Genomic DNA, 22366 nt, shown 5'->3' on the forward strand with positions numbered 1-22366 from the left:
ATGTACGCCACCTTGGTGCCATCAGTAGGGAACTGGTTGGGCAGTAGTGCAAAGCGCACATAACATTGGTTTAAGAACCCTCGACACGCCTTGGCATCCCCGGCATAGCGAGAGGGTGCAGGGAGCTGTGTAGGGGACTGGAGGGTTACCAGTGGAGCAGGAACGGGTGCTGGTACTGGAACAGGCGCGGGCGGCTCGGTATCCATGCGAGACGCCAGCCGCTCTACCGTAGCAGCCAGGGAGTCCAGGACTTGCTGTTGCTGAACCAACCGCTGGGCCAAACCCGGAATGGCCTGTAGCCCGGCGAGGTCTGCCGGATCCATGGCCTTGCAAACTGTTGAGATAGAGAAAATCCGGATGTGGATCCTTAGGCCGACCGACCCGAAGGAACAGTCGGTAGGCAGAACTCCCACTGGGCAATTGGAGCTTCACCTGGAAACCCGTGACTCCTCCAGAGGAGCTGTGGGAGCCCGAGTTGCTAGGACTTAGGAGTCTTCGCCCTGGAAGCCCGAGGTCCCCCCAGGAGGAGCCCGTAGGGACCCGGGCCGCTGGGACTTAGGCGAGAACGAAGAACCCAGGAGTGGAATCCGGACTGGAGTCTGGGCAGGCGGCGAGCAAGCAGCAGTCGGGGTCACGAACCGGGGTCAAGGCAGGCTGAAGACAACAGGAATCGCAGTCACGGACCGGAGTCAAGGCAGGCTGAAGACAACAGGAGTCGAAGTCACGGACCGGAGTCAAGGCAGGCTGAAGACAAGCGTGGTCAAGCTATCCGAGGTCAAGGCAGGAGACCGGCAAGCTGAGTCAGGCAAAGCGGAGTCAGGCAGGAAACAGGCAATCCAGGAACGCAACTCAGAGCTACCAGTAGTAGTGAACCTCGTTGCAAGGCAAGGAAGGCTAGGAACTGCAGGGCTTAAATAGCCCTGCAGCGTCTGACGTCAGAAACGGGAGGAGCCGAGTTTTCCCGCGCTGGTCCCCTTAAAACCGGAGATCAGCCGCGCACGCGCGCCTGGGGGCGGGGCTAGCCGCGAGAGAACGCCGGCGGCAGTGAGGGAGCTGGCGCATGGCGTCTGAAGGCCCAGTAGGGCCGCGGGGGGTCGGAGCGGCAGGAGGAAGCAGCGGCTGAGGTCCCGAGTCCGCGGACCGCGGGAGGAAGCAGCGGCTGAGGTCCCGAGTCCGCGGAACGCGGCAGCTCTCCGGGACCCAAAGAGGAGGTAAGGCCTCGGACGCCACGGTGGCGACCGAGACCGCAACACGTAGCTAATAGCATTCATCACATGTAAATTCATGTTGATGAGGCTATTAGCTATTACCCACTTATGTAAAAAATAAATATGCAGCCGATGTGCACATTTATACTCTCAAAAATTAACGCCTGCCTCGGAGCAGGCATTAAATCCTTGAGGAGCCCTAAAGTTAACAGAAAAGCAGAAAATACTTGCGGCAGTCAGGTTAGGAAAACAGACACTCAACCTGGCTGTGCACAGGTTAGGAAAAAAGATGCTCTTAAATTGAGCGTCCGTTTTCCTAACCTGCTCACAACCCCTTCTCCTGGACGCCCGATAATGGGGAGGCTCTAGGGACGCACAGTTTCCCCTAGCACCTCCTTTGTAATGCAGCAACTAATTTGCCTACTGGAGAGGTGGATGGGCATGTGTTAGGACAGGGGCGCCCAGTTTAGACGCACAGTTTTAGTGTGTCCGTATTGTATCGAACCTGAAAATGTGATAAAATGTTTTTGCTAAATGGGTGATGGACACCAGGAACATAATTCCAGCTGATTATAGCATCCAAATCAGTGGCAGATGTCAACCAAACATTGAATAAACACTTGGAGACAGGAAGAAAACAACCACCGATTAAGTGACAGCATAGCAGTCAGCAGATTGGCAGGGCCAAGTGGTCCTTATTTGATGACACCTTATATGTTTTTAGGTTTAATTTAGAGTTTGGATTTCTACTCTGCTTTTTGTGGCTGAACAGCCTCTTTAAAGTGGCTTACAATAGTTGAGAAACATTTTAAAATTACAATAGGTGAAAAACAGATTTTAAATTAAAAAGCATGGAAGGTAGGTTTTAGGTGTAAGTTCACTGTAAGTAAAGGAAGGTAGCTTTACATGTCTTCGGTATACGTTAGAGCTACAATACACCTTGTACTCCCACTCATTTTATAGACACCAAATATTATATGGGCACAATCAAACTATTCCATCAGTCCAATTTAAAACAGTGCATCAAAACCGATTTCTATGCACATGTGTCACAGTTTGGCACATTCATGAAGTTCTGCTATCGGCTTACAAGTTTAATTGGAAGGTACCTCAGTTCATGCTGGATGCACATGCTGAAAAAGCGGAATAGTTATTCCATCCAGGCATGGCTTCTGAAGAGCTCCAAGCTGACCCAGTTCCCAGGGGGAGACTTTTGACCATTCCCATATTTTTTAATTCTCAAATGCTTTGCATCATTTATGGTCCTGCTTTTTTTTTTTTATTTGAAATCAGCACAACAGATACCAAAATAGACTGGAAAAGAAGACCAAAAAGTCAGGAGTAACCTAAAGTCCCCTCTAGAAATCTGGTAACTTGAATGATAATAAAACACTGAGATTTTCTTGACTTTTCCTGATCATAACTTTGTCGATTTTAACCACGTTTTTGCAATAAATACATTTCCTGAAACCTTTTGTCTAGTCTGTGTGTCTTAACTAGATAGACCACGATCTGTGGCACTTATGACCTCTTACATGCATCTGTAAAGCACTGTGTGTGTCTTGTAGCACTGTAGAAATGGTAAGTATTAGTATTAAAATGCCATAAAAGCTCAGTATAATGTTGTCCTATTCATATTAGTACACAAGGTACCAGAAGAAAAAAAAAGGAATATTATATTATAACTAAGCTGCTTAAAACTGCACAATTCTAAAATTCGGAACTTGATTTTTCAGGAGGTGATAACTGCTGCTCTGGGTGTCCCATCTAATAGGATAAGGTGTCATGTGACAAGAGTTGGCGGAGCTTTTGGGGGAAAGATAACGAAGCCAGCTTACATGGGAGGTGCTGTGGCAGTGGCAGCAAACAAGTAAGTGTATTATTTCCACATTAAAAAAAAGACAATCATGGGATGTATTGGAAGAGCATAACACAAAAATTGTTCAAGCTGTGAGAAAGGCATGAAATATTATTGATTTGTGCAGTTTTATTTGCCGAATAATGTAGGCTATAGAACCACATCTTGAACAGTATTGGAGGGTTTAATGTAAAACAAAGTCTTTAGGATGCTTTGTTGTCCAGTTATACACCTTGGAAATATACATGCATAACCACTCATATTTACATGTTTGTCACGTGCTTCTGTTTGGGAAGTACAAGATTCAATGTCTACCCTCATAGTAAAAGATGTAGTAAGGCCAAATTCAGTGGCCAAAAACAAATTTATTACAAAATGCTAGTACATGAGTGATAACTAAACAGATATGAAAGAGATATGAGTGAATTGTTCCTTTATATTACTTTAATTATACTTCTGTAGCATGTATTATCATGCTGAATATAGACTGCATGCTTATAGCTAAAAAGTATAGAAAATATAGAAAAGTAACATTGAAACAGTGCATGTTAGCACTTTGGATCACATCACATGCACACAATCCAGTATATAAGGCCATTCAGAACAAGCACACTTGCACCACGTGCTCACTTTTCTGCCTTGCAAGAGCAGCAGGTGAACTCTCTGCACGACTTAGAGATTTCTGGTTGCTGCCATCCACAGTGGCTCCCACTGAGTATTGACTGGCAGCATGACTCCCCAGTTACTAGGGGAAGGTAGATGATGTGAGTTCAAAGCTTGTTCCCATGTTTGACCAGCAGCAAATGCTGCTCTCTTTGTATGTTGAAGCCAGATTCTGCAGTAGGAGAAATCTTCTCCATTGATTGTCCGTTCTGAGTAACCAGATGTCACCTTGCTTCGTTGACAGTGGCACGCTCGCTTGTTTGATCATAAACTAGTGTCACAAAGCATTCAGTCACTTCCATTTGGCTGGCACCATATTGTTAGGAATCCTTCCTAGTTCAAAGAACACAGATGTTAAAATGGGGAAATGTTCCATACATCCCATGCACTATTCCTCCTGTAATGACACTTTATCACAGCCAGTGAAAGCATGGAAGAATATTAAGCACCTCAAACTTCTCAACTTCAAGAGTATTTGCCAATTCATGAATAGGAAAAAATCGTATCATCTTTCCCCACTGTCATCATGACCCATAAAGTTTGTAGCCCAGCTTGCTACAGAGAACAAAAAATATGGTCATAGCTATCACCAAAACATCACCATCAATTATATGTATGAGTAACTGGTTTATTCGTTGACAAAGGGTAAGAAAAGCATACAGAAGCAGTCTTGCATTAGTCTCCTCATGAGTGCAAAGTTCAAGCAAATGCATTAATAGTTGTTGCAATGCAGCCACATATTTATTAATTCCTTTGACCCTACATTAATAAAGCTTCTCCTTTTTCTTATTCGGTGAAATTCCTGCTGTTTTCATGGGACAGCAATAGATGGAAGAACGTAACACCCGCCCCTCTTTGCTCCCATTACTACTGTAAGATGAGTCTCTAAGTCATAGTCCACCCCGCACCCAACCTTTCCAGCTATATTGCTATATGTATAATACCAAAATATTTTGTCTTACTGTTGGAAGATCTCTGAAGTTCCAGGTTTCAAAAACTTCCCTGCCGTTGACCATCATACAGTGATGCATCTATGGGATGCAAATTTCTTTTGAAGTAGCAAAGGGGATCGGTGTGTTCCCAACTGGAATTTCCCAGTGTCTGCATGCAGTGTCAGGAAACTACTGATGGGCGGCTGTACAAAAGGGATGCAATCTTTCATAATGGAGGCAAGATGGGTTTGCTCTTTTGTAAGCATGCCAGGTTTTTTTGTATTTGAAACAGAAAAAGGTTGTGTTGATTGAATGTGTCTAGTAGTGGTGCAGTACAGCCTACCAGCCCTTCGCAAATCATTGCTGTGCTTTCTCACTGAGTTGATCTGGACAGCCTTGATGACAGACTCATCAGCCACTTTATTTATATCTAGAGCAAGCAAATTATCTGTTTCTCCTTTGAGCTACTAGTAAAAAAAGCATGAGCTAAATAAACAAATAAAATGGTTGTTGTTGTTTTTAGTTGAAAACAGTGTAAACTCTGGGATAATGGGATTCAGGATCAGACAGAAGTCTTTATGGCACTTTGAGAGGCCTTTCTACTAAAGGAAGAAAGACCTAATTAGCATCTATTTTCTATTAAATCTAGAATGCCGTTAATAGGAAGCTTTGTTGACCATTTATGCACTTTGGATATATACATGGCTATTCATATTTACATGTACAGCTTGACATTGGCTTTACAAGACTCACATTTTGTGATTTATAGTAGAACGTGTTAAGAACATGGCCAGGAGGTGAATATGAATCAGTTTGCATGCTCCTTTCAGGATGTGAACAATTCCTTACACCTTTTGCACTATGCTGTGCCACAAACTGTCCTAATTTCAAAAGACAGTGCAGATGAGTATCTCCATAGAACCTGATGCTAGTCCTCTACCAGCTTGCAACCTACATCAACTGTTAAAAAATCAATAAGAAGGACATTTCAAGGGGAGAAAAATGCCAATCTTCCAATGAAAGTTTTGATGTGAGGAAATATTGTGGAAAGATAAAATAGCAAAAAAAAAAAAGTATATTTTAAGCCATAAGCAAGAGTTTGCATCTCAAATGCAAAGAGTTAGTTGCAAACTTTGTTGACAGAATTACCATTCCTACCTGGTTGCACACAGGTTATTCTAATATATTGTGCAGCATCTGTAATTAAAAAGCTGCTATTTTTCTTTCCTCTTGAAGTAGAAAAACATATGCAAGCAAATCAATTTGCAAATTAACACCTTTTAGGCGTAGTTCAGTGCAAAGTTTGGATTAATTTAATTTGCTGTTTGTGGTTCCATTTTAATCAAGTACTAACAGGACAGAGCCATTGTTAGGATTTGTGGGTGTGTGGGCCCTTTGGCCAAGGTGAGGGATGGTACCACCCATGGGAGGAGCCCCACTGAGCCTCATCAGGAGGCAAGGTCTCGGCTGTGGGATGGTATACAGCAGAGGTAGCGAAGAAGAGAGAAAGAGTGACTCCAGGAGGCGGGCCACGGAGCGACAGTGCAGGTGCTGACATCAGACTCAGCTAGTGACGGCTTGAGCCTTAGGCAATAGGAGCGGCACTACCCGAGGAGTGGGGGTCCCGAGAGATAGAACAGTCACTGTGGTACACAGGGTCCATAGAGATGGTACACAAGAGGGTTCCTCGATGGGAGATCATGGTAGTGGTCCACAGAGCAGGGTACACCGGTGAAGGTTCCTCTAGGATATCACAGCACTGGTCAGCTGAGCGGGATACACCGGCGAGGTTCTTCTAGCGGTAGCACAGAAAAGGTCCGCAGAGCGGGGTGGACCCGGAGAGGGCACTTCTAGTGATGTCACGGCAATGGTCCGCAGAGCGGGGTACACCGGAGAGGCTCCTCTAGCGATATCATGGCAATGGCCCGCGGAGCGGGGTACACCGGAGAGGATTCCACAGTAGATATCACAGCAGTATCCACAGCGTGGTTACTCACAGTGGCTGAAGACAAAAGAGTAGTTCCGAAGGAAGTCTCGGGATACGAGGCAGGCAGGAGTCCGGGCAAATGGCCCCCCGAGGAGCAAATAGCCGAGAAATGAGGAAGGGCCCCTGAGGAGCGGATACCCAGTAGTCTCATGTCTTGGAGCAGGATCCGGAACGAGTTTGAAGCGAGAGTAGGTGGATTCAGTACGAAGAACTCATTGCCAAGTCATAGGTTGTTTGGACCAGCAGGTTTAAATATCCAGGATGAGTGATGTCATCTGAGGGGGACGCCCCTGAGGTTCCCGCCATGACTTGTTAAAGCTAGCCCGAGAGTGCGCGTGCGCGCCTAGGGGACCCCGAGGATAAGATGGCGGTTCGGAAGCATCCACGCTGCTCAGGAGGGCTTGGGAACAGAGTCAAGAAGGCCGGCAGTGGCTGGCAGAGGCCGTGAGTTCGCCCAACAGAGCCAAGGCAGAAAAGAAGGAGGTGAGCAACAGCGGTCGTAGCCATCTGCGACCGCGGAGCATAACAGCCATGATGCAGTAACCAAGAAAGAAGATATTCCAGACAAAGATCAAACAGGCAAAAGAGAAGGGTGCCACTGTCCTCATCATAAACAGTTTTGGGAAAAACATTAAAAAAATAAGTGCATCCAATCAACAAATGCCAAAGCTCACAAAGGCATATAAATTGCAGAATTGACCATGATAGTACATGTTTTTAATATCTATTTTTTGCTGATTTTTAACATGTGGTATATTTTAAAGAATGGGACCTATTTACTAAATTTCACTAATAACATGCGTTAATGCAATAGCATACTTTAGTAAATAGACCCCTGAAAGAAAGCTCGGGCACTATCTTTAGCTGGGCCCGTCCTTTGGAACAAACTCCCTCCCTTCCTGCGGCAGGAACCCTGCCCAAAAAAATTCAAGCACAATCTGAAAATCTGCCTCTTCAAACAAGCATTCGCTTAACAGCTTTCTGTTTCACTTTCACCTTGATCCCCTTACTTTGCAAATTGTAATTTAATTCCTTATCTAATTATTTAATCACACATTTTTACTGTAAATAGCTCCTTCCTTTTTTCCCTTATCTTGTAAATCTTTATTTCTTCCTCCTGTTTCCAGTTGATTCCCCTCTTGTAAGTTAAGTGATGATTCTCTCTGTTGAGTAATATTATGTGTTCTGTTCCTTTATGCAATCTGGTTCCAGTTTTCACTGTAAAGCTCGGTTAGCTATAATTTTGTTTAATGTAAACCGATGAGATGTTCCCAACGTTCATCGGTATATAAAATCTTCTAAATAAATAAAATAAATAAGGTAGGAGCAGGCAGTAAAATGTTTTGAAGAAGTATTAGTTATTAATCCATTTGATGTTTTGGTTCATAACCATTGAATGGATTAGTAATGGATTGGTCCTGTCTTCATTAAGGATGAGAAGACTAAAGGCAAAAAAAAAAAGAAAGGACAATGGAAGTAGAGGAGAGATTATTCGGAAATGCTAAGTGAAGAGGATGGTATGGAAAAGAGATGTAAACTTTTTTTTTTTTTAAAGATTTGATCCTATGCATGAACATCCAATAGACTCCCTCCATTTGTAAGCAACTGTATAAGCTTAGGCCCAGAATCAGCGCATGAGGCAACTAAGAGCCTTCTTCCCTCAGGACTGGCCGTGCGGTTCGCTGTGTTCTGGAGCGCGGAGATGACATCCTCATAACTGCTGGGAGACACCCGTTCCTCGGCAAATATAAAGTGAGTGGCGAAAAAGTGTTGGTGGTGGGAATAAGACAAATAGCTGCTGCATTGTTTTGTATGTTGGCCAGCATGCTACCCTCTTCATAACGTAATTATATTTAAGGTCGAAAATGGTTAAAAAGAACTTGTTTTGATCATAACGATTACAATTAAAAAGCTGCACATAAAAAATAGTCTATTCTGATTTAAAGCTTGCTTGGACAAAAACTGCAGTTATACTATACTTATAGATGATAAAATTCCAAATGAAGTTTCCTGGGTGAAAGTTACCCTGATTTAATGAATATTCATGAATCGATAAAACTGCCAAAATTAGCCTCTTTTTCTAGTGAAGCTAAACTCTTCAATATATTAGAAACAAGGATGACTAATAAACTAAGGGGTTTATTACAGCATGTTTCGCTGCTGTTCAGCACCATGCTCTGCTCTGGAGAATTCCCATCAGAGACACATGTTCACACCAATAGATGGACAGAGAGGTATCAGTTGCTATACCTGCTTAAAGACTAGCTCAGTGAATCTAATTCACCAGTGCTGACCTCTCTGGCTTACGCAGTTTATCACCTCTATATGCTGGACCTAAAGCAGACCTTCTTTTACCACATAAATGCCAGGCAAAACTTTCCATCTTTCTTCTCTGGCACACATTCTTGCTTTAAAAGCCCAAACAAATAGAGAGCAGTTTAGCTTGAAAACTAGAACAGGTGTGTGCCGTGCAAGTGGAAGAATTTCATATCAAGCGCGTGTCTATGCCATGACCAGTTTCACCGGTTCACCCCCCCCCCCCCCCCCCCCCCCAAGTTCACCAAGTGTAGAGCTAGGACCTCCAAACTCCCCATGCTCTTTAGTCTGCACTCCCCTCCCCCCCAATTCCCCCAGACCCCTTAAACCTCCCAGGGATGCTTTGTTTTTTCTTTTTTTTAAACTTGCACCTCCTCCATGGCAGAGGTAAAGTTACGTGGCACGGGACCTGGGTGCGCTCACATCTCCTGGCCGTGCCCTGTCCACGCCATGCCCCCTTTTTAGTTCGAGATTAGATATTCACCTATCAGGAGATGTGCACACGTGTCTTTTAAAATTGGTGGACACGTGCATGCCCTCCACGTGTGCACATCTCTCAATTTTAGTGCGTGCATTCCTTTCAAAATTCACCTTTATGTGCATAAAAGTGCACATGATTTAAAACTCCGGCATATCTCTGCTTGCGAGCCGATATACTCATGCATAGGCACCCGAGCGCTTCTTTTAAAATTGGCCTGTATGTGCACCGTGTCAGCTTCTCTACCTTTTTCTTGTTGCCACCAATGCAGAGCTTAGTAGGGGTGTGCATTCGTTTTGAACTTATATGTAAAACGCTACTTTTTTTTTAACTTAAAAAAGTGATGAGGCGAAAACGATCGGATTTCCAACTTATTCAACATAGCTATGTTGAATACGTTGGAAATCGCGATCGTTGATCCTAAATAAAAATTTAAACCCCTCACCCTCCTTAATCCCCCCCAAGACTTACCAAAACTCCCTGGTGGTCCAGCGGGGAGTCAGGAAGCCATTCCTCTATTCCTTTGCGAGGAGCACGTGACGTCTGCGTCACGTCGGAGTGACGCAGCCGTCACGTGCTCCTGACCCCCCCAAGCTAATTCCGCTCCCGGACCCCTCGTTGGACACAAACGGAACTTTTGGCCAGCTTGGGGGGGTCAGGAGGCCCCCCCAAGCTGGCCAAAAGTTCCGTTTGTGTCCAACAAGGGGTCTGGGAGCGGAACCGCGGTGGACCATGTGACGGCCGCGTCACGAGTGACGCGGCCGTCACGTGCTCCTGACCCCCCCAAGCTGGTTCCGCTTGGGGGGGTCAGAAACTGCTCTCACCAAAGTTTCCAGTGACCTCTTCATAGCCAAGCCAAGGTCCTTTGCTCGATCCTCACTCTCCTCCACCAATCTACTGCTTTTGATCACCATCTACTCCTTGACATGCTCTACTCAATTGGATTTCAGGATTCTGCTCTGTCCTGGTTTTCTCCTTACTTCTCCCATCATACTTTTACTGTATCCTCTGGTTGTTCTTCTGTCCTGAGCCCATTTCACTTTTCTCTCTACACACCTTCCTTCAGTGCTCTGATCTCCTCCCATGGCTTTTAGTACCACTTTTATGCTGCTAACTCCCAAATCTACCTCTCTACACCAGAAATTTCACTGAGAATCCAGACCCAAATCTCAGCCTGCTTGTGGGACATTTGCCAACTGGATGCCCCACCTCCACCTTAAACTTAATATGCCAAGCCGGAATTTCTTTTTTTTTTTCCAATCCTGCTTCCCCTCTTCCCCCTTTTTCTATCTCTATGGATGACACTGTCATCCTCCAATTCCCTTGGCCCGTAACCTTAGGGCTATTTTTGATGCCTCTCTCTTCTCTTCATACATCCAAAACACTGCTAAAGCATGTTACTTCTTCCTGTATAACAAAACTAAAATGTATCTCTTCCATTCTGAACATGCTACCAAAACCCTCATCCGCTCTCTTATCACCTCCCATTTAGACTACTGCAACTTATTCTTTCTGGGCCTCCTGCTGAACATCCTTTTTCCACTGCAATCTGTTCAGATTTCAGCTATGTGACTTATCTTCCTTCACTGTCACTATGATCATGTAACCCCTTTTCTCAAGTTGCTGTATTGGATCCCTGCCTGCTTCCTCAAAAATTTCAAGCTTCTCACACTTGCCTACAAATGCATTCATTCTGAAGCTCCTCATCTATCTTAACTTCTCTCTCCTTACACCTTCCTTGTAAACTCTGCTCATCCAGCAAGTTGCTATTATCTTGCTCTTCTCCTCTCCTTCCAATTTCCAACTTTGTGCTTTCCACCTTGCTGAGCTGTATACCTGGAATAGACTCCTTAGTTGGTATATCATGCTCCCTCTTTAGCCACATTCAAATCCAATCTAAAAACTCACCTTTTTGAGATTGCGTTTAGCTATCACTTCTTTATAATAAATACACTTCTCTTTGACTCGTTTGTCTTGTGTGTTTGTCTTGACTAGTTTATAAGCTCCAAGGAATAGGGACTATCTCTTATTTGCATCTGTACAGCACTTTAGAAATGACAATAGTAGTAATAGTAATTGATGGTAGCTGAAAAATTCTGCAAGAACATTCTTTCCTGTTCTAGGTGGGGTTCATGAACGATGGGAGAATCATAGCTGCGGATGTCATACATTACACCAATTCTGGATGTACCCTCGATGAATCTATACTTGTAAGTCTCTTACACAGTGATCATCAACTCCCTATTTATGAAATCAGTTTAGAATTATTCATTCAGTAGTCTATCGTGTTGTATATTCAACTGAACTTTTTATATATAGGACAGTGTGCTGAAAGAGTGATTGCTATGGGAGACGTATATTAGCTTCCATGCAAATGACTGGAACTGTCACCCTACTGTTTCTGCAAACAGCACAATCAGTGTAAACATTATATATATTTAACAATTATCTGATTCCCCCTACTTCTTCAAGGTACTTGTGATAGCGCTCGTAAAATTGGACAATGCCTACAATATTCCCAACCTTACATGCAGTGCCATAGCCTGCAAAACAAATCTGCCATCCAACACTGCCTTCCGAGGATTTGGTTTCCCTCAAATAGGATTTATTACAGAATCGTGGATAGATGCTGTAGCAGCCAAATGTGGACTGTCACCAGAGAAGGTATGTATAAATGAATGCTGTGGTATCATGGAATGCCAAAATGATTCTGCAGATTATAGACCAGACCCCTCTCTATCCTTTCTTTCAAAGGTTATTGAGGGTATGGTCTTAAGAAGATCATGAAGTGCTTGATTACTAATAATTCAGCTTTAGAGCTGATCACAGCACAAAGACACTATTTGCTAGCTCGATGACAGTATTTCATCTGGCCAGGGAGTTTTGTTAGGTTTTATGAACATATATTCAGCTTTTGATACACTTAATCATGTATGGCTTCTCTCTTGGCATTCTGATTTAGATTTATTTTTCTTTTTGTTTTATTGTTCTTTATTTTTCCTTGGAATTTATCAGGGTTTATAATGACAAGAAGAAAAACAGGAAAAAAATCAGACTCCTTATTTTTCTGGGTAAACATCGGAGTTTATTTTGGTGGACAGAAGCCAGGACCATAAAACAATATTAAGCCGATTCTCCCATCCATCTACTCAGCAGTATCCCCTTCTCTACCCCCATCCTCTGCCTAGCATGTCCCTCTCTCCCCCCACCCCCATCCTGCTGAGAATCTCCCTTCCCCTCCCCCCATGCCCTTGCACTGCTACAGCATTCATCCTTACCGGTGATAGCGCCAGGCTTTTCCTCTCTCCTTCAGCAGCATGCTTACTTCCACGCTCTGCAGCACTGCACTTCTTCCTTTGGCCAGGGCCAGAAAGTGCTTCTAGTGGACAGAGCCTGGTTCAAATGCATTTGCAGCAACAGACAGCAGGCATTTTGCCTACTTAAAGGATGAGGAGGTGGGACATGAAACATGGCATGGGTGGCATTGGATGGCGAGCACTTTCACTGGTGGTGGGGGGAGACCTTGAAACAGCATGCACTTTGGCCCGCGCTGGCTTCCAGCAGTGGCTGGAGGTCTTGAAATGCTGCATTTGCAGCACTGGAGCAGCTTTTTAATCAGCCTAAAACTAGGGTGAATACAGATTTTTGCAAAGATTGTCACCTTTGCAAAAATCTGGGAATTTATGGGTAAAATTTGGTTTAAACTGGAAATGAAAGTATATGCAAGACTTAACTTGGTTCCAATCTTTCATTATGGATTGAGTGGATAAAGTAGTAGTCAGAAGCACATTGCTGATCAACAGCATTCATCCTTACTGTGTGATTTACTGGATCTTTGCTGACAACATCCAATTTAGAATGTACTGCAAAAAGTAGCCAATTGTATATACACAGGTTAAAGCTAAACGTAGTGAAGACTGAAGATTTTTATTCAGTCAGGAGTTGCTAAACCTGACATCCCTGACATCCCAGCTAGGAGTCTGCCACATTCCTATTTCCAACCAGATCCATAACTCAGGGGTAGTGTTTCACACCACTCTGTCCCTAAAGCCCCAAGTGAATGTGGTAGTGAAGGTGCTTTTTAAAAGCTCCAGTTATTAAGGAGGCTTAGAAATTTTTCGATGATAGATCTGCAAACTTTGTTCATCTCTGGGTTCAGTTATTGTAATGTAGTCTATATAGGGCTACCTATAATGACAATATTTATTTTATTTATTTATTTATTTATTTATCGAGTTTTATAAACCGTCATTCGGTTTTGCCATCACAACGGTTTACAAATTTCGATCGGAGAAAGAAAATTCAAATGGGAAGTACAATGATCATGATTAAAGTCAGGTAAACGTACAGATGGGAACAGGTACAGGTACGGTTGGATAAAAGCAAGTTTGCTTACTGTAAACGGTGTTTCCGTAGATAGCAGGATGAATTAGCCATGTTGTCATGGGATCTGTCAATCAGGCCCAGGAGGCGGAGCTTGTCAAAGCAGAGATTAGATTTTAGCTCTCTGCGGCTGCGCATGTGTTCCCACGCAGGAAAGTAACAGATTCTCCTCAGTATGTGATTAAGCTGTAGTGTAGTTGAAGAGACGGTGACTGCCAGGGAGGAGGGTGGGTCAGCATGGCTAATTCATCCTACTATCTATGGAAACACCGTTTACGATAAGCAAACTTGCTTTTTCCCGTCGATAGCAGGGCTGAATTAACCATGCTGTCATGGAAGTCCCAAGCTCCCGATCACGTTGTTTATGATATATATATGTTTGTATGTGATCTTGAAAGGTGTGGCATTTACCGTGTACAAGAGGATAGAGATTGCAGGATTGCGTGCCCTATCTTCGCATCAGTGGCTGCTTGTTGATCAAGGCAGTAGTGAGATGTGAAGGTATGGAGCGATGACCATGTAGCTGCCTTACAAATGTCTATGGGTTGTACATGTTTAAGATGTGCCAAGGAGGCCGCCACTGCTCTATCTTGATGAGCTTTGGGAACAGAATGTACTTGTAGGTTCTGTTTGTCGTAGCAGAGCTTGATGCACTGTGCTATCCAGCTGGAGATGGTGCATTTAGCCACCGGTAGTCCAGGTGCCTTTGGGTCGAAAGAGACAAAAAGTTGAGAAAAACGGGAGTCCGAGTTTGTTCTTTGTAGTATGCTAACACTCTTTGCAGTCTAGCGTATGCATTAATTATTCCCTGTCATTTGCATGAGGTTTAGGGAAAAAGATGGGTAATTCTATGGTCTGGTTGAGATGAAATTGAGAAACCACTTTTGGTAGGAAGGACGGGTGAGTTCGGAGAACCACCTTTTGGTGATGAAACTAAATACAGAGAGTAATGGTCCAAGGCCTGTAATTCACTGACTCATCATGCTGATGTTAGTGCAACTAGTAACACCACCTTCCATGTGAAGTATTTAATATGTGATGAGTCCATGGGCTCAAACGGGGAAAGCATAAGCTGTTCAAGAACTATGTTGAGGTTCCACGGAACTGGAGGTTTGGAGATCGGAGGGCAAAGGTGAGTTAACCCCTTGATGAAACGAGATAGTAAGGGGTGATTGGATATAGGAATATTGTTAACTGTTCTATGATATGCCCCTATGGCACTGAGATGAACTCTAATGGATGAGATTGCAAGCCCAGCTGTGTACAGTGTATGTAGATAAATCCATGAGTAACTCAGGTGAACAGTCTAATGGTGGAACACTGTTAGAAGTGCACCAGGTGGAGTATCGTTTCCATTTATAACTATAGTTTTTCCTTGTTGAGAGTTTACTGGATTCTAACAAAATGGATTGTGCCGAAGTGGAAACTCCCTGTTCTATTAAAAGGAGCCTCTCAATCTCCACGCTGTCAAATGGAGAGATGCATGTAGTGGGTGTAGAAGTGTTCCTTGATCTTGGAAGAGAAGATCTGGGCGATTCGGTAATCGGATGGGGTCCATGATGGACAGTTGGAGAAGGAAACTGTACCACGGTTGTCTTGCAGGCTGGAGCTATCAGTATCAATTGAGCCTTGTCTGTTATGCACTTTTGAATTGTTCTTGTTATGAGTGGTATGGGAGGAAAGGCATACAGGAGGCCTGTCATCCAGGAAATGAGGAAGGCATCCTGGGCGATCCTGAACTGACTTGGTCATATGGCGCAGAATTTGGGAACCTGAGCGTTGATCTCTGTTGCAAATAGATCTATCGCTGGCATCCCCCATTGCCTGAAGATGCCTTGGGCAATTTCTGAATTGAGTGTCCATTCGTGAGGGTGAAAGATACGACTGAGCCTGTCCGCTCTTGTATTTTTTACTCCTGGTAGATAAGTTGCTTGCAGATGTATGCAATGTTGGTGAGCATGTTTGAAGATTGTCAGGGTCTCCTTGCAAAGGGGCCATTTATTTATTTATTTATTTAGAAACTTTTATATACCGACAACCGTTTGCACATCGTATCGGTTTACAGATAACTTTAAAACTTTTAGGCATTGCCATTACATGGAACGGTAACTCTGAACTAAGGAACAGCAAACTTCTAAATGAACAGATTAATAATATTTACAATGGTCGGGGACAAATTGTTGAAATACAGATAGGAAAACTAGGAAGGCAAGGAGGTAAATCGTACAAGATGTGCGATTCGGTAACTGGAAAAACAGAGACGGAAATTTACAAAGTATTTGACAAGCGTTAGGTAGTAAAAAGCGTTAAAATCAGAGAGTGGGGGGGGGCAAAGAGGGGGAGAGGAAGAAAAGAACAGTGTTGCTACTAAAAGGATGTAGCAGCAATATGTACAGGTTGAACAAGGAGGAGTACTAAATATGATTAGGTGGTTTCAGGAGGGCGGTTCACGTTGGAAGGATAGGCCATGAACTGGACCCTCCTTGCTTGTTGATATAAAACATTGCCACTTGATTATCTGTGTAGATCATGATCCTGCGGCCCTTTCAGTGATCTTGAAACACTTGTAATGCATTTTGAATTGCTCTGAGCTCTAATAAATGTATCTGCAGGGTCTGCTCGTAGATTGTCTATAACCCTTGTGTTTCATAAATCTCGAGATGTGCTCCCCATCCCTTGCGAGATGCATCTGTGGTTAAGACTGCATTGTGAGTTGGAGGACTGAATACTGCTCCTTTGGACAGGGTGGAGTGTAGGAGCCACCATGTTATGTCCTGTTTCATCTCGGAGGTCAACGATAGCTTCTGTGTCAATGGTTGTGAATGTTGTTTCCATTGACGTTTAGTCCCCATTGCAGGCGTCTCATATGTAGCCTGGTGTTGGGCACTGTGAAAATTAGCCGCCGCCATGTGGCTGAGGACTACCAGAATTTGTCTTGCCGACGGCCTCTGAGTGTTGTTCAAGGAGTAGAGAAGTTGACGTATTTGTATTATTCTTTCTGTTGGGAGATATGCCCGGTTGCGAACAGTGTCCAGGACTGCTCCTATAAACTGTAGCGTTGGTTGGAGATGTGATTTCTGAAAATTGATCACTAGCCCCAATTCCTGTAAGCACTGTATCACTCGTCGGAGGTGATTGAGTAAGATGTCTGGGGTCGATGCTATTATTAGCCAGTCGTCCAGATATGGAAAGATGGTCATACCCTGTTGTCTGAGATGAGCCACTACTACCACCATGCATTTGGTGAAAACCCTGGGTGCAGCCGATAGTCCAAAAGGAAGAACCTTGTATTGGTAGTGTTGATGGCCGTAGCGAAAGCATAGGTAACGCCAAGAGGATGAATGTATTGGAATATGTGTGTATGCATCCTTCAGATTGATGGAACACATCCAGTCATTGGGTTGAATCAGAGGTAAGATCGATTTCAATGAAACCGTCTTGAATTTCTCTTTGGTCAGGAATTTGTTCAATTCCCATAGATCCAATATGGGATGAAGCCCACCCAACTTCTTGGGTATGAGGAAGTATGGGGAATAAAACCCTGTTTTTTGGGTTTTCGGGAAAATTTGTCGAAGCAAAGCAATCTCATCCCCCAGTTGTGGTTGGAAACTTTGACTCTTTAGAGTGTAAAAGTGAGCTAGTATGGGTTTTGTGGTAAACTGGAACTGGTACCCGTGTCGTACTATCTCTAAAACCCATTGATCGGTTGTTATTTTCTCCCAGGCTGCCAGGCAAGAATGAATTCTGCCCGGTGGTGCTTGATATAGTGGTGGTGGCTGGGTTATTAAAAAGACGGCGTTGATTTCACTGCAGCAGCTGGTTGTTGTGTCTGCTGTCTTTGGTTATGTGGCTTACCCCTACGTTGAGTTGGGTTGTTTTGTTGCGGCAGAGGACGCTGGTAAGATGTATATGTCTGTGTACGAAAGGATTGATAAGACCTGTAAGGCCTACGGTTATAGGATTGTCTACGTGTAGATCCCATATAACGACGCATGGTCGAGTAGTGAGATTGTGACGTTAAGGATTGGACTGCTAAAGCTTCCTCCTTTAGTTTTCCAACTGTTTCTTGAAACCGTTCCCCCAACAGGTTGTCTCCTGTACACGGGGGAGGTTCATCAGCTTCTCGTGCAAATCTTCTCGTATCGTACTAGATCATAACCAAGCCATCCTACAAGCTGCGATGGCTGTCGCAGAAGCCCTAGAAGATGTTTCAAATGCCTCATAGATCGACCGCAGAAGGTGTCGAGAACACTCCTCCATGTCATGAAGAGGCGGTGGTATCTGATCTGCCGTCGAGAAAAGTATACCTTTCATGGCTTGTATGCACTCATATAGATATTGTACCATATAGAATTGATGTGCATAATGCGGGCATTCAACATTGAGTTATGATACATCTTCCTGCCAAAGTCATCTTAACACTGGATAAGAGGCATGCAACTTTGCTTTTTTGAATCTTTGCATTGCCAACTATACCACAAGTGAAGCATGTGGTAGTTGTGGGATAGAGTAAGATGATGTTTTCCGAATACGGAATTTTATATCCGTTTTCTTGGAAACCGCTGATAGAGAATAAGGCATTTCCCACGACTTCTTTAAGACAGTGTGTAATAATTTGTGTGGTGGGAGAGATGTTGGTTCTCCCGGAGCATTGAAAAATTTTAGAAGACCAAAGGTTTCTGACCTAGGGTCTGTCTCTTTTTGGACCTCTAGATGTAGTATTGTGCCCAATTTTCCTAAACATTTTGGGTAAGGTCCTCTGGAGGAGAATTTGGTTCCTGTGGTTGTTCCTGTGGATAGATGACGATGGGGACGTTTGTAGTGACAGAGAATCTATAGGGGTATCTTGCTGCTGAATTGGTGAAATTGATCGTTTTGCTATTGGGGATGCTGGAGGCTCCACCAACGGTTCTCTAGAGGTATGTATATTGTGTTCCGAAGAACTCACAGATAGTTCGTTAGACATCTTAAAAGATGATTGAAGAGTTTCATAAAACCCTGCCAATGATTGGGATAACTGAAGAAATGCCTCTTTCGTTTGAGGAGGCATTGTTGAACGACCAGATTGTTTTGGTAATTCACCTGTTTTAGGTGGTACTGTAGGAATTTGAGCGGAAACAGTTGGTACATCATACTTGTTCCTCATCTTGCCCTCTGTGGTTTTAACAGAATTATCTGAGGATATAGATGCAGCAGAGGAAGTGATTTTTATTAATTGTCGACGAGATAAGGAATCCACACTTCGTGGGTGAGATGACCTAGAAGTGGAAGGGCTCATTGCCCATGTATTTCTCGTCTTCGTCGGTTTTTGATGTGAGTGACGTGATCATCTATGGTGATGGTATGAAGATGATCCTGTGTGGGTTCAATCTCCTGACAGTGATTGTCTGATTCATCTTGACTTCACCTCTGAAGGATTAGAGTCTGAAGAGGTGGAATGAGGTACATCTGGAGACTGATGTCTTTGTTTTACCCCATGTGTTTGTTTGGACTTTTGTAGTCCACTATGCGTCGATCTGTATGCTGTCGAGTGCAACAATGTCTTTGGCGCCATGTGTGCCGATGTTTGTTGTAAGTTGTGCGCATATACCGACTTGTGCGCATAAGTCATCGACGTTATGCGCGTCGACAGTATCGCGCCGTTGTTTTCGGCGCCGAGCACGCAGAAGTCTCTGGCGATGTGCGTTCAGACAGTTCCAGCACTGTACGCACAGAAGTCTTTGGCGCCATGCGTGCAGATGTCTTCGGTGCCTTATGCGCATATGCTTTCTGCACTGTATGTGCCAGTATCTTGTGCGCCGATGTTATGCGCCAATGGTGATTTGGATGCAAAAGGTGCGTCAGGCGCATAAGTCGTCAGCGCCAAGTTTTCAGGCGCCGTTGTTTCCTGCGCCGATCGCCGAGGCTCTTTCGGTGCTCTCAGATCCGAAGGCCTATGTTGGCTCGGTAAGTCCTTACCTCCAAGCCTGGAGGATTGAGGATCCCATGACGATGCTCTTTTTTGTGACTGAAACGCTGTCAACGAGGGACCCGGTGAAGAATGAGCCTCCGATGGCTCAGAAAAAGTAAAAAGTTCAAACATCTTGTAGGCCCATTGTTTTTGGGCTCTTGGGGACATCCGAGCACAAAAATCACATTTTTGTAAGTTATGCTCTGGTCCCAGGCATCAGTAACATCGGTCATGGCCATCTATGACCGACATTACCTTGCCACAGGCACAGGGTTTAAACCCCGGCTTTTTTGACATTTCAAGAAAATAAGAAAACGCTGAGGAGAAGTCAGCCCCACGTGCGATCCTGCTCGCGGAAAAAGCAGACTGAGGAGAATCTGTTACTTTCCTGCGCGGGAACACACGCGCAGCTGCAGAGAGCTAAAATCTAATCTCTGCTTTGACAAGCTCCGCCTCCCGGGCCTGGTTGACAGATCCCATGACAGCATGGCTAATTCAGCCCTGCTATCGATGGGAAAAAGTAAAGTCAGGTAATGATACAGAGCAAGGTAACATTAAGGTAGCAGATAACAATTAAGTGGGGTGGTTATGTTTACAGTTAGCAAAATTAAGTGTTCAGGTAGTTATGTTGTCTGAGGGATGTGATCCTGTTTATGTCTGGTTAGGAGGTCTGTTGTGGTTGGGCTGTTGTGTTGACCTTGGGTGTCTTTGTATGCTTTGGTGAACAACCAGGTTTTTAGATCTTTCTTGAATGCTTTTAGGTTGGGTAGCATCCTTAGTTTGGTCGGAAGTGTGTTCCATATTTTGGGGCTGGCGAGGGAGTATGCTCTTTCTCGGATTGTTATGAGTTGTGCTGTGCGGACGGAGGGAATTTTCAGGAGGCCTTTGTGGTTTGATCTTAGGTTTCGTTGGGGATTGTGAAGGCTGATGTTTAAGGCTGTCCAGTTTGAATGCTCATTATGTATTAGTCTGTGTGTGATGGTCAGTGTCTTGATTTGATTTGGAATTTTATAGGGAGCCAGTGTAGTGATATAAGGATAGGTGTTATATGTTCTTGTTTTTTTGTGCCTGTTAGAATTCTGGCAGCTGTGTTTTGTAGGATTTGGAGTGGTCTGGTGTTGGAGAATGGTAGGCCAAGTAGTAGGGAATTACAGTAGTCGATGTTGGAGAATATGAGCAGTTGAAGTACAGTTCTGAAGTCTTCTGGTTTTAGAAATAGTTTTAGATGTCTTAGTGTGAGTAGCTTGTGATATCCCTCCTTAATTTTAGTTGTTATGTGATTCTTGAAGGATAGTTCGTTGTTGATGATGACTCCTTAGTTGCGTGCAATGTGCATGTGTAATTGGGGAAATAGGTGCCATTTGATTCTCGAGCAAGATGGGAGGTGGTGGTGAGGGGCTGGGTTTCCATTCCATGATTATTATTTCATTTTTTTCGATGTTTATTATGAGTTTCATGCAGGTTAGCAGTTGTTTGGTTGTGGATAGGTATGAGGCTGTTTTTTTGTAGGTTTCTTCCAGTGAATTTTGAATTGGTATAAGTAATTGTATGTCGTCGGCGTAAAGGAAGCGGGTCAGGTTGAGTTCACTTAGGAGATGACATAATGGCAGTAAGTATATGATGAAGAGGGTTGCGGATAGGGCAGAACCTTGGGGTACTCCTGTGTTTAGGTCAATTTTTTTGGATAAGGTATTGTTGATTGTTACTTGGTAGCTTCTGTTAGATAAGTATGATGAGAACCATCGTAGGGTTGTATCAGATAGTCCTATTTCTGTAAGGCAGTCCAGGAGGATTTATTTATTTATTTATTTAACAATTTTATATACCGACCTTCATAGTAGATTACCATATCGGATCGGTTTACAGTTTAACAAAGTGGTTTACCATGTCGAATGCTGCCGATAGGTCTAATAGGATGAGTAGGTATTTTTGACCATTGTCAAAGCCTCTGAGCACAGTGTTGTTCAGTAAGAGTAGCAGTGTTTCAGTGCTGCGGTTTTTTCTGAAGCCAAATTGCATCGGATATAGGATATTGTTCTTTTCTAAGTGGTCGGTGAGTTGGGAGTGAGCAACTATTTCTATGATCTTGGCTATGAGTGGTAGATTTGAAATAGGGCGGTAGTTTAGAGGGTTGTCAGGGTCTAGATTGTTCTTTTTTAGGATGGGCTTAATTATAGCTGATTTGAGGCAGTTGGGGTAGTTTCCTTCTGTAAGAGATAGGTTTAAGATATCGGTTAGAGTTTATGTTATGGCGGTTTCAATTATTTTGGGGGTTGTTATCGGAATGCTGTCGAGGGGGTGGATGGCTGGGTTCAATTTTTTGATGATTGTTTGGATTTCAAAGGGGAGGCTGGGTCAAAGATCGACCAGGTTGGGATTTCTTTTATTTGCATCTTTATGTTTTGGGTGTTAGTGTTGAGATTATTGCTGATTAGATTCATAACTTTCTTATTAAAGAATTCGGCGAATTCATTGCTTCCTGTTATGCTTCTTGACCCTGGAGGCTGGGGTCGAGCCTACTCACCCACCTCCGAGGTGGTTCATTGGTCTCAGGGCTGCCGAGGCGGGGTTGGAGGATGCTGCTGGTTTCC

The 22366-nt window shown here is 43.8% G+C and overlaps 1 protein-coding gene across 1 annotated transcript in view; it reads left to right on the plus strand.

Moving 5' to 3' along the window:
* The window catches only part of LOC115093865 (aldehyde oxidase-like), a gene marked incomplete at its 5' end in the record, with an annotated part of 162084 nt that overhangs the window by 90748 nt on the left and 48970 nt on the right, over window positions 1–22366 (plus strand). The window contains 4 exon segments of the mRNA XM_029606217.1: window positions 2945–3078; window positions 8313–8400; window positions 11566–11652; window positions 11915–12106. Of these exon segments, the coding sequence (XP_029462077.1) occupies window positions 2945–3078; window positions 8313–8400; window positions 11566–11652; window positions 11915–12106 (501 nt within the window).

The sequence above is a fragment of the Rhinatrema bivittatum genome, chromosome 6, assembly GCF_901001135.1.
Source record: "Rhinatrema bivittatum chromosome 6, aRhiBiv1.1, whole genome shotgun sequence".
Taxonomy (NCBI): domain Eukaryota; kingdom Metazoa; phylum Chordata; class Amphibia; order Gymnophiona; family Rhinatrematidae; genus Rhinatrema; species Rhinatrema bivittatum.